Source organism: Polistes fuscatus, unplaced genomic scaffold, assembly GCF_010416935.1.
Source record: "Polistes fuscatus isolate 324 unplaced genomic scaffold, CU_Pfus_HIC Scaffold3, whole genome shotgun sequence".
NCBI lineage: Eukaryota > Metazoa > Arthropoda > Insecta > Hymenoptera > Vespidae > Polistes > Polistes fuscatus.
Window position 1 is genome coordinate 11,568,234 of NW_025113107.1, and position 11,102 is coordinate 11,579,335.

The 11,102-nt window shown below is 26.8% G+C and overlaps 2 protein-coding genes across 3 annotated transcripts; both read left to right on the forward strand.

Moving 5' to 3' along the window:
- The first annotated feature begins 281 nt into the window (after positions 1-281).
- On the forward strand, positions 282-3,680 carry LOC122519258 (another transcription unit protein). 2 transcript variants are annotated; one of them, XM_043638602.1, is made up of 7 exons: positions 282-480; positions 660-723; positions 954-1,616; positions 1,683-2,053; positions 2,167-2,754; positions 2,858-3,059; positions 3,147-3,680. In XM_043638602.1, the coding sequence occupies exons 2-7, from the start codon at positions 678-680 to the stop codon at positions 3,317-3,319; spliced, it is 2,043 nt and encodes a 680-aa protein (XP_043494537.1). In that variant the 5' UTR covers positions 282-480; positions 660-677; the 3' UTR covers positions 3,320-3,680. The 2 variants fall into 2 exon arrangements, with proteins under 2 accessions (XP_043494537.1, XP_043494536.1); XM_043638601.1 differs by lacking the exon at positions 282-480 and having other exon boundaries at positions 500-723.
- Positions 3,681-4,111: 431 nt separating this feature from the next.
- Positions 4,112-9,948, forward strand: LOC122519259 (glycerol-3-phosphate acyltransferase 3). Its single transcript, XM_043638603.1, has 9 exons — positions 4,112-4,371; positions 6,798-7,088; positions 7,198-7,338; positions 7,459-7,593; positions 8,603-8,836; positions 9,099-9,214; positions 9,308-9,449; positions 9,545-9,753; positions 9,861-9,948. Exons 1-9 carry the CDS (start codon positions 4,219-4,221, stop codon positions 9,946-9,948), a joined length of 1,509 nt encoding a protein of 502 aa, XP_043494538.1. The 5' UTR covers positions 4,112-4,218.
- Positions 9,949-11,102: the final 1,154 nt, after the last annotated feature.

The window sequence follows — 11,102 nt, forward strand, 5'->3', positions numbered from 1 at the left end:
ATTTAGAGTTTTACTATCATTAATTATTTCTTATATTTTCGGTTAGAACGTTGTTGTATCTTGTTAAAGTACATCTTGTAAGTGCAAAAACAAATAAAAAGTTACTTCTACTAATTTCGATGAACTTTCAATTCAAATATCAGTGATACCAACAATTAAACTTTCAACTCTATCCTATTTTTGCTTATATTTTTGTGATATACCTTTTGTCAATAATACGGACAATTTTAATGGAATATGAAAAAAATTGATTTATTGAATAAAATATTTGTATGAGAGACTATACTTAAGAAATATTAGTCTATGTATCATTTGATATTACTTATAAATACGAAGTATATCACATCATTGAAAAGATTCTCCTAAATGAAATATTGATATTCCTTGACCATGTGACCATTAATCGCTTAAATATTTCTTGTTAACAAATCAGATCAGTAAAAAATAAAAACCCTACAGTTTCCTGCGTGAAAGCTAACAGTAAATACTTTTGTAGTAGATGTTTATTTTAATTTCAATAATTCTTAGATTTAAATTAAACATTTTAAGAGTATTTGATAAAATAATGTATAGAAAAGATGATTGATTGAAAGTTCTAATAATATTATCTATATTTTCGTGATTTATTTCTATTTAGAAATTTAATTGTTTGGTTATAGTGCGTTTATTTATTAAATATGTCACCAATACAGGAAAATTTAAGAGATTCGAGCGGAGATTCCGGTACGTATTTCAATTTTAAGAATTTGATTAGAACTAATAAATAAAATTTATGTTTACACAATAATCGTTGTATAAATAAATATGTTGTATATGTTAATTTATTAATATATAATATTAAACCTGTATTCAGACTATATTATTTTGTATATACGTTTACTTTCATAACTTACTAAAATAAAATATTACTGTATAATAAACACTACTGAATATAATTGTAATTGTTGTAATAGGTTCAGATTCTGACAACGCTTCTGTATCATCAAGATCAAGTGTAAGGTCAGCGAGATCCGATGCAAGTAGAAGGTCAGATGTAAGCAAGAGATCGGATGAAAGTAGAAGGTCAGATGTGAGCAGGAGGTCGGATGCAAGTAGAAAGTCAGATGCAAGTAGAAAATCTAATGTAAGTAGAAAGTCGGATGTGAGTATAAGATCTGATGCGAGTAAGAGATCAGATAGAAGTAGAAGATCAGATGTAAGCAGAAAGTCAGATGATAGCAGGAAATCAGATGCAAGCAGAAAATCAGATGAAAGCAGAAAGTCAGATGGAAGCAGAAAATCAGATGCAAGCAGAAAATCAGATGGAAGTAGAAAATCAGATGGAAGCAGAAAATCAGATGGAAGTAGAAAATCAGATGGAAGCAGAAAATCAGATGGAAGTAGAAAGTCAGATGGAAGCAGAAAGTCAGATGGAAGTAGAAAATCAGACGGAAGCAGAAAATCAGATGGAAGTAGAAAATCAGAAGGAAGTAGAAAGTCTGAAGAAAGTAGAAAATCGGAAGAAAGTAGAAAGTCTGATGAAGAAAATGAGTCGAAGATATTAGATTCCAGAAAGTCTCAAAGCCCTAAGGAAGATAGAAGTGATAATGAATCTGATAAATCTTTTACTGCAGCTGGTTAGTAAAACACAAAAGTATATGTTTCTATTTGTCATATTGATTTATCTCTCTTGTCTCTTTTAGGTAACGAAGAAAGTGCAAAATCTGATGACAGTGATTTAGAAGAATCTAAAAAACGCAAATCTAATGAATCAGAAGAAACAAAAACTACGAAAAAGCATAAAGTTGTAATAGGTTCAGATTCTGAAAATGAAGATGTAGAAAAAGATAAAGATGATAGCGTAGCTCCAACAGCAGATGCTTTGTTTGGCGATGCAAGTGATATTAGTACAGATGATGAGAAAGAAAAAAGAGAAACTGGAGATAAAGAAAAACGTGAAAGTCGAAGTAGAAGTCGAAGTAAAAGCCGTAGCAGAAGTAGGAGTAGAAGTGTTAGTAGAGGAAGATCTGATAGTGGTGGGGAAGGACCAAGTCATCAACCTATTATCGAAGATGTATGATTACAAACTTATTTCATTGAATATTCTTTACGATCATAGACGTATATATACTATGTAATATTATTTTGTAATTGTCATAAACTATATTTTATACATTCTTATTGTAGGATGAGAAAGATAAAGAAGATGAACCAGAACCACCGCCAGAAACGAGAATCGATGTGGAAATTCCTAAAATATCAACAGATTTAGGAAGAGAAATACATTTTGTCAAGCTTCCTAATTTCTTATCAGTAGAAACTAGACCATTTGATCATGACACTTATGAAGATGAGATTGACGAGGAAGAAACTTTAGATGAGGAAGGTAGAGCACGATTAAAACTCAAAGTTGAAAATACAATAAGATGGAAAGAAGTATTCAATGATAGTGGAAGAGTTGCGCATGAAAGTAATGCTAGGTTTGTTAAATGGTCAGATGGCAGTATGTCATTGCATTTGGGGTCTGAAATATTTGATGTATATAAGCAGCCCCTACAAGGTGATCATAATCACCTTTACATACGACAAGGTACTGGCCTACAAGGACAAGCAGTGTTTAGGACAAAATTAACTTTCCGTCCTCATTCAACTGAGTCCTTTACACATAGAAAAATGACTATGTCCTTAGCAGACAGATCACAAAAAACGTCTGGTATTAAAGTTCTTTCTCAAGTGGGAATGAATCCAGATCAAAATAGATATGAAATGATTAAGGTCAGGATGAAATGTTTTCATTTTTATTTTTTATGTTAATTTATCGTTAATTTTGTTTTATATATCTCGATATAAATAATAAATAATTAATTATAAATTTCAGAAAGAAGAGGAGAAATTAAGAATGGCCATGCGTGTTCAGAGTAAGACGAAAAAATCTGCCAGTGGAGGTCGAAGCACATTAAGAGCTTCGACCGGATATGGTGCCGATGCTTATCACGATGACGCTTCTGAAGATGAAGGGGCTATTTCTCTTGCAGCTATTAAAAATAAATATAAAAAAGGAGTTGCTGCTACTTCTAAAGGTATATATCTTTTTAACATATTTTGTGCATTATATTACAATGTGTGTATGTTTTAATAAATATTGTAATTTTTTTCTTTTGCTTTAGCTGCATCAAATATTTATTCTTCTGACGAAGAAGGTTCGGACTTCGAAACTATGAGGCCGAAGAAAAATATTAAAGGGAAAGTACTTAAAGATTCTGATGAAGAATCTAATTCCGAGAGTGCTTCAGTAAGCGTTGGAGAAGATGATAATCAAGCTGATAACACTAGCGATTAAATGAATTTTGTTATTATTGGCAAATATTAAAATAATGTTATACACACATGTACATTTAATAACTATTAATTCAAATTCTTGACAAATTATTGATTGTGAATGTTATATGTTTGGAAGTTTATTTTTCAAACATTTCATAGATTCAATATTATTAGTTTCACTATTTTACAGCTTTTGTAATTCCTTTTCTATTATCATGAACACATTATTAATGGAATACATGAATCAGCATTTCTTAATCTTTTAAATGAGGAACGTAAGTCTCTCAGCTATTTTACATTTTATAAACCTACATTTGTCTACGCAGCAGGAAAATTTTGTATGCGTTAAACTAGTACTGTGTAAATAATATATATTAAATTAATATCATTTTTTATTTACTTTATAGATCCTTAATGAAGTTTCAAATAATTATTTAAAAATAGAGCATTGATCTGAAAAGTTTTCTGAAAGTTTTTTTGCAAATAAATTTTCAAATGTACGTATAGGTAAATGATATTGAAAGTATGATAAAAATGACAATTATGATAGTGATAATAAATAGTTTTGCTTAATGATGAAACATTTGCATAACTTTACAAAATGAAATTTATAATATATATATTTTTTTTAAATGTACGAGAACTGAGATAAGATTAATTTAAAATTATACCATCCACAATGTGTGAGAATATTAAACATCAGATAAACAGATAAGATTAATATGAAAATATCGATAATCATTATTAAGTACTTATTTCTTATCATCACTCGATAGATGGAGCAGAATCCTGTTTTAAAAGAACCTGTCTAACTTAGGGTTTACAATCTAGAGTATTGACTTCCCTTTCCAACGGTTTAATGTACGAAGATAAGCTCCGCAAAACTTTAATTCTAGACAGTGCTCGACAGTTAGGAAAATGGCGTTCCCCTGGGTGGTAATTTCATTCGCGTTTTCTTTGCTGTTGACGCCGTTCATTATGTTTTTACTTGCTATTATATTTCTGGCATCAATCGGCAAATCACTCGGTGTTCGAAGAATATATATCAAACTATTATTAGCACTTTTTGAGGTAAGTCAACTAGTAAAAATAGAGGAATCATGTTTTAAATAGTAAGTTTCTAACGTGAGCCAATTTGAATCTTGAAACTTAACTAATTTTATATCGAGTTTTATGTTAATAATATCGATCTACTACACTGTTCGATCAAAGATAATTATCTTATATCACGCGATTCTTCTTTTTTTTTTCTTACTAAGGTTATGTTTGTTTTTTTGTCTCTCGTGATTCTTCAGCAAGAAATCTTGAAATACGTATAGAAGCGGGTTTTTCTCTTTTCGTTAACCTTGAATATAAATAAATTTAATGATACTCTCCCATAATAATGATGTACATTCTTTCAAGTGATCTTAGATATAACGTCATATTTAACCTAAAAATAACTATAACATGATTTATACATTTACCTCAATTGAAAGAATTTCACAAAACTGTATTAATATTAAAATATTTTTAAAAATATTATTTATTTAGATAATACATCGATATATTTAAATGTTACAATTTTTATTTATATCTAAATCAATCAAATCTGCATCATGAATACATAATTTAATATTATTTTAAATATCGCGCTATTTAACTGTTAAAATATATAATATAAAAGCTAATAAAATATTCATATTGTTGTTAATGAATGCACTATATTTTAGTTTATATTTTTATGATTATATAATTAATACTTTTTGTTTAATTTTTTATAAATGATAATTCTTTACCTTCAATTATCACCGATTGTAGAAACATTTTGTACGCAATCATGTCTATATGTAATTTCATTTGCATACTTAAATATTTCGAAGTTTATACCGATTGCAAGAAAAACTTTTTTAGAAAACGTACATAAAATTTAACATATCAAACAATTTATGATCTAAAATAGTAAATCGATTTTAATTATATCTCGAAATAATGATACATTAAATATCCTATTATTTTTAATTTAAAAGTAATCATGTCTTTTATTATCTTGATATGTAATACTGTTATCAGTACTACCAGTACTGTTTAATTAAATCTTGACTAACGCTTATCATCTGTATTTTTTATTTGTTGTAACAAATACTCCATATATTAGTCCTTTTTTTAAAATCTTATTTTAAATTGCATATAAAATAATAAACAAAAAATCGTTAGATTTAGTCATTTTCTTATTCTAGTAAGTTTCGATATCTCTTATGAAATCACATCGCGTGTTTCAACAATTGAAAGATTTATTTTTTATTCGTAATGATAAACTTTGATTTCACGAAGACGCGATTATCTTGAATATTTATTTAAGTTAACTTTGTTTTTTTCTTTATCCGTTTGGTAGACATTTATTTATGACATATAAAAGAAAAAAAAAATATATTTCAAAAGTAAAAAATGCAGAATACCATTATGTCAGTTTGATTTGAATAACAAATACATTTACTCATATTTAAATGTTATATTCGTATTTGAAGAAATAATAGTATGTAATTTACCAATGTAAATAGGTACATTGATTGAATTGCAAAAACAATGTTTATTCATAGGAAAACAGTTCTATAAAAAATTTGTTGTTGGTAAAGAAGTACGTATGTATATATATATATATATATATATAAGTATACTAAATGTATATACTTATAATTAATATATTCCAGCGAAACACGTGTATAAGGAACGAGCTGTTTTTAAAAATAGATGACTAAATGATATTGTCCAATTTTTAAGCGGGAACTAATCGTCTTTTATTAATTGTCTCTTTTTTTTAAGATGAATTATAATAATATTCTAATGATAAATAATAAGAGAAAAGAAAAGGAATAAAAAGTGATAAAACTTGTCTCAAGGCTAACTTCTTTCTTTTTCCTTTCTTTGTTTTTTTTTTTTTTTAATCTATTGATAAGCATTATTGTGCCAATCAACTGAGTCTGTTTATAAGATAATTATACAAATTACAAAAATTTGGTTGTTTATTTCTTTCATGGAAAATGATAATATGTAGATTGATTAAATTTCATTTATTGGACGCCTTAGAAATTGTATTTTTAATTCACGCTTCAAAGGAAAATCCAATGTATCATATTTCATAGTTTACCTATCTGCATTACCACGTGATGAACAAAGGTTACTTTGAAATATAACGGTAATACTGTTCGTGGGTTTATTTTAAATGGATATGGCTTATACTGTATTGGTGTGCAAACATGATTTTCCTTTGGTGTTAAATCACATATAGAGAAATTGGATAAAAAATACTAAATAAAAAAATTAGAGCAAATACTTTTTTTCAAATCGTAATTAAATTTTTGTTCTAATTATTAATATTTATTTTATTTATTAATATCTATTTGTTGTTAGATACTTTGACTCCTTTTTACTTGTCTCTTTTTCACATTTTATTATTTTTATTAATATTTGATATAACAAATATACAAACAAATAATTATTGTTGTAATTGATTTCAGTTCGGTAGACAAAATATAGAAAAAGAAAGAAATAAAAATAATACCTCGGAGGAGGAGGATGAATATGAATCTATTTCAAGAAATATGAAGAAAAAATTGGACAAACATTCTGTGGACAAGGAATGTCAAATGCAAAATGGAATTGTTAGTAATAATCAAGTCATAGCTAGATCAACTGATTTGATTTTATTACCAGAACCAGAGATGCAAAATAATAAGAATCATACAGATGAATATACAAATGAGAAAACTGAAGAAATTTCAAAGGATATAGTAGATAGTAGTAAGGAGGTAAATTGCTTTCCTTTTTTATTATTATTATATTTACACGATAAACAATTAAAATAAAAAATAAGAGTCGCAATGTATAACATAAGAAAATATTTATATATATATATAGAATACTCTTATACGACGCAATTCTTTTGAAACTCTCAAAAAAGCATTTGAACCAGCGATTTGCTTAGATTACATCAGAGCCGGAGTAGAAGCCATTATCGAAGATGAAGTAACTTCACGTTTTGAAGCGGAAGAACTAAAGGTAAACTCTTTTTCTTTTCTTTTTTTTTTTTTAATATTTTCTCATACCTATACAAAATTAAAGATGATAATTCTCATATCTATGACCTATTGCTTATCTATCATTTCCTTATATTTCCAGAATTGGAATCTTCTCACACGAACAAATAGGCATTACGAGTTTATATCTTGGAAATTAACAGTAATATGGGTGTTTGGATTTTTTATGCGATATTGTTTTCTTCTACCTTTGAGAATACTTATCTGTTGCATAGGAGTAAGTTCAATATATTTGATATTTTCATTCCTTATAATGTTTATGATAACATATAAAAGAAATAATGTGTATATTTCAGAAAATTGATCTAAAATACTGTATACATTTTTAATCTAAGCAATATTATCGCTATTATTACAGGTATGAAATGATGACATTTCAGTTGTGTATAAATTTATATAATGAGATTATAATTATGAATTCTCTTTCTCTTTTTCTCTCTCTCTCTTTCTCTATATTATTTTATTATAGATCGAGTATTAGATTTTTATATAAAAGTGTTCAATTTATACGATTGCATACACTATAATTTTTTAAACGTTTTTGCTATATGTATATCAAAGATTGAACTTCACTAATAATGAAGTTTCGTAGGTACTATACTTTGTCCATGCAACATATTTCTTTGGATTCTTACCAAACAGATATTCAAAAGCGTTGGACAAATAATCAGACACTTCATATTACATTTAGATTTATGTTTCGATTTGGAGAAATGATCATAATAAACAGTCTGGAGGTAGCTAAATCATACCTCCATTGTCAACGTTTGTATCTTATGCATGCAAAGAAATTTTAATTAGGTAATATAACGTAATTAAATACATCGAATTGCAAATTTAAGAATAAATAGTAAATGTAAAAATATAATTCAGAATATTGTCACTAAATATTTTATTTATTAGTAATTAATATAAAATAATTTTTTTACTTATAATTTATGCACATAAATGGCAACATATTATTATTATAATAATGAATAATTTGTCGTTGCCTATTTAGCATAATCATTATTTTTTTAACAAATTGTTCAAATTTGACTACTAGAGATTCCATTTGTGAGTACAAATCTTTTCAAGATATATCTAATTTACCTTGTCAAAGTCATTATAAATTCGTAAGTGTTACAGGTAACAGTATCCTGTAACTTTGCTTTACAGGTAGTATCTACACAGCAACTATTCAGAGGGATTCATCGTTTCTCAGGTGCAAAGCTTGTGGTTTACAGGTGATGTGGCTGACATTGTGCACAGCAGTAGTGGGCTACGTTCCAGAGGGTAGCTTCAAACGATGGCTGAACTACAAAGTCTCCGTAATGTGCTTTGCCGTATTATCCAGTGCTTTATCTGCAGTCATTACATACCACCATCCAGAAAATCGACCAGTCAGAGGCATTTGTGTTGCTAATCACACGTCTCCTATTGATGTACTTGTACTTATGTGTGATAATTGCTATTCCTTGGTACGTTTAATCATTCATCATATGTTCATTTTATTTGTATAGACATTTAGTTCATAAATAATATATTAATAATATTTATTAAATTATGTATTAATCATATTGAATTCATTTAAAATTGTTTAGATACATAACAATTAGTTCTTTTGTAACAATTGTTTTATGTTTTTGTTCATTTACTTCGATAATTGATTTTTCTTTTTTAAATGTTATAATTAATTATTATAATATAATTAGTTTTATTATTAATTAATCTGACTAATAGATAGGTCAGAGGCATGGTGGATTCTTAGGTGTTTTACAAAGAGCGCTTGCTCGTGCTTCTCCGCATATATGGTTTGAACGTTCCGAAGTTAAAGATAGAGAAGCAGTTGCAAGAAGGTAAAACAATAATATATACATACTTCCATTACTTTTTATAATTTTTCTTATTATAATCTAATTAATTAATATGCTATGTTACATTATATTTAGATTAAAAGAACACGTATCAGATCCCACAAATCCGCCAATATTAATCTTTCCTGAAGGAACATGTATTAATAATACTTCCGTTATGCAATTCAAAAAAGGTAGTTTTGAAGTAGGTGGGGTCATTTATCCCGTTGCGATCAAGGTAATGCATAAATTTATTTGTATGTATGTGCATGTACTCATAGACATTTTTGGAAATGTTAAATATTTTTATCATGAATTTTCTTTTTTATATAGTACGATCCACGATTCGGTGATGCATTTTGGAATAGCAGTCGTTATTCAATGTTACAATACTTATATATGATGATGTCTAGTTGGGCTATAGTTTGCGAGGTTTGGTATTTACCTCCAATGTATAGAAATGAAGGAGAAACTGGCATCGATTTTGCGAATAGAGTAAAATCAGTTATAGCAAGACAAGGTGGACTTGTTGATTTACAATGGTAAAATAAAATTAAAATTACAATTAAAATATGAATTAATTTTTAATTGTAGAAGAAAAAAGTTTTAGTTTACAGATAAAAATGTATGTTTTTTATTTTATTATCAGGGACGGTCAACTTAAAAGAATGAAACCAAAGAAAGAATGGAGGGAAAAACAACAAGAAGAATTCAGTAAACGCTTCAAAGTTGAATAAACATACATTCCTTCTAGTCACATCATTTCTTGCATAGCACGTGATAACTTCATTGAATCAGATATTTTGTTATCTGCATTGTTGTTTCACCTATTTGTGTCATCTTTATGAATATTTATAACATCGTGCGCATAATTAATATTGTAAACGAACTTATTTGTATCTTCAAATATGGAATATTGCACTTTGGTTTACTTTATTGGATATGATATGTAGATTATCATCATAGAGTTTTATCAGAATATTAGTATCTCCACAGTTGCTTGATATATATAATCTTCAATTACATCTTTTATATATACATATGTTTAAAAATAGAACACTATCGTAATCCTTGTAATTAGCTCGACGCTTTTATTTTTTCATCGATTATAAAATATCTATTAATATACTATTTATTTCAAATATATATACTTTCTAATAACAGTAACAATTACATTTTTCTATATACAAATATATTTTTTATGAAAAATATAACGTGAAAAATATTTTCGTATAATAAAAGTATTTTAATATGTTCATAATTTTATATTAAAAAAAAATTATTTATTTCAAAAGTGCAAGAACCATATTTGTAAGTTTTAGACATTGAAATTTTAGTATTTATATGTTATGAAAACTGTAGTATTGTTCTGCTTGTGCGAGTGTATGTTTAAATTTACACAAAACTACTACTATATATTTTAATAATAGTAATTATTCTATTGTTTTTATCAAATTTTTTGGATTCAAAAGCAATTTGACAAATAATCCAATTACATTTAAAAATACTTGTCCAAAAAGTATCATATTTAATTAATTATTTAATACTTTGTCGATAAAAATAATAGAGACAAACAATTTTTCATTTTCTGTTGTTTTCTTACAAATAAATAAAGATTATTGTTTTGTTTACGATATTTGATTATTTCAATACTTTTCTGCAAAAACATATAAGAATCTAAAATACAATCAATTATATATATATATATTGCTAAAATTGTTATTAAACATTAGTGCTTTCTATTTTATTAAAACAATAAATATTAAAACTTAGAGAATTGCTTTAGTTTATAAGCTTACTTATATATTGAAAATATTTTCCACATTTGACTAGTTAATTTTATGATAAAATTAAGAGATAGTTGAATTTCTATAAATACTCGTTAGCAAAT

Bases quoted from the DNA above. Each gene is read 5' to 3' on its own strand.
- LOC122519258 (XM_043638602.1), top strand. From the start codon at position 678: ATGTCACCAATACAGGAAAATTTAAGAGATTCGAGCGGAGATTCCG. The intron at 1,617-1,682 runs GTTAGTAAAACA...TGTCTCTTTTAG, and splicing joins TAAATCTTTTACTGCAGCTG to GTAACGAAGAAAGTGCAAAA. The intron at 2,755-2,857 runs GTCAGGATGAAA...TATAAATTTCAG, and splicing joins ATAGATATGAAATGATTAAG to AAAGAAGAGGAGAAATTAAG.
- LOC122519259 (XM_043638603.1), top strand. From the start codon at position 4,219: ATGGCGTTCCCCTGGGTGGTAATTTCATTCGCGTTTTCTTTGCTGTTG. The intron at 7,089-7,197 runs GTAAATTGCTTT...ATATATATATAG, and splicing joins TAGTAGATAGTAGTAAGGAG to AATACTCTTATACGACGCAA. The intron at 9,215-9,307 runs GTAAAACAATAA...CATTATATTTAG, and splicing joins AGAGAAGCAGTTGCAAGAAG to ATTAAAAGAACACGTATCAG.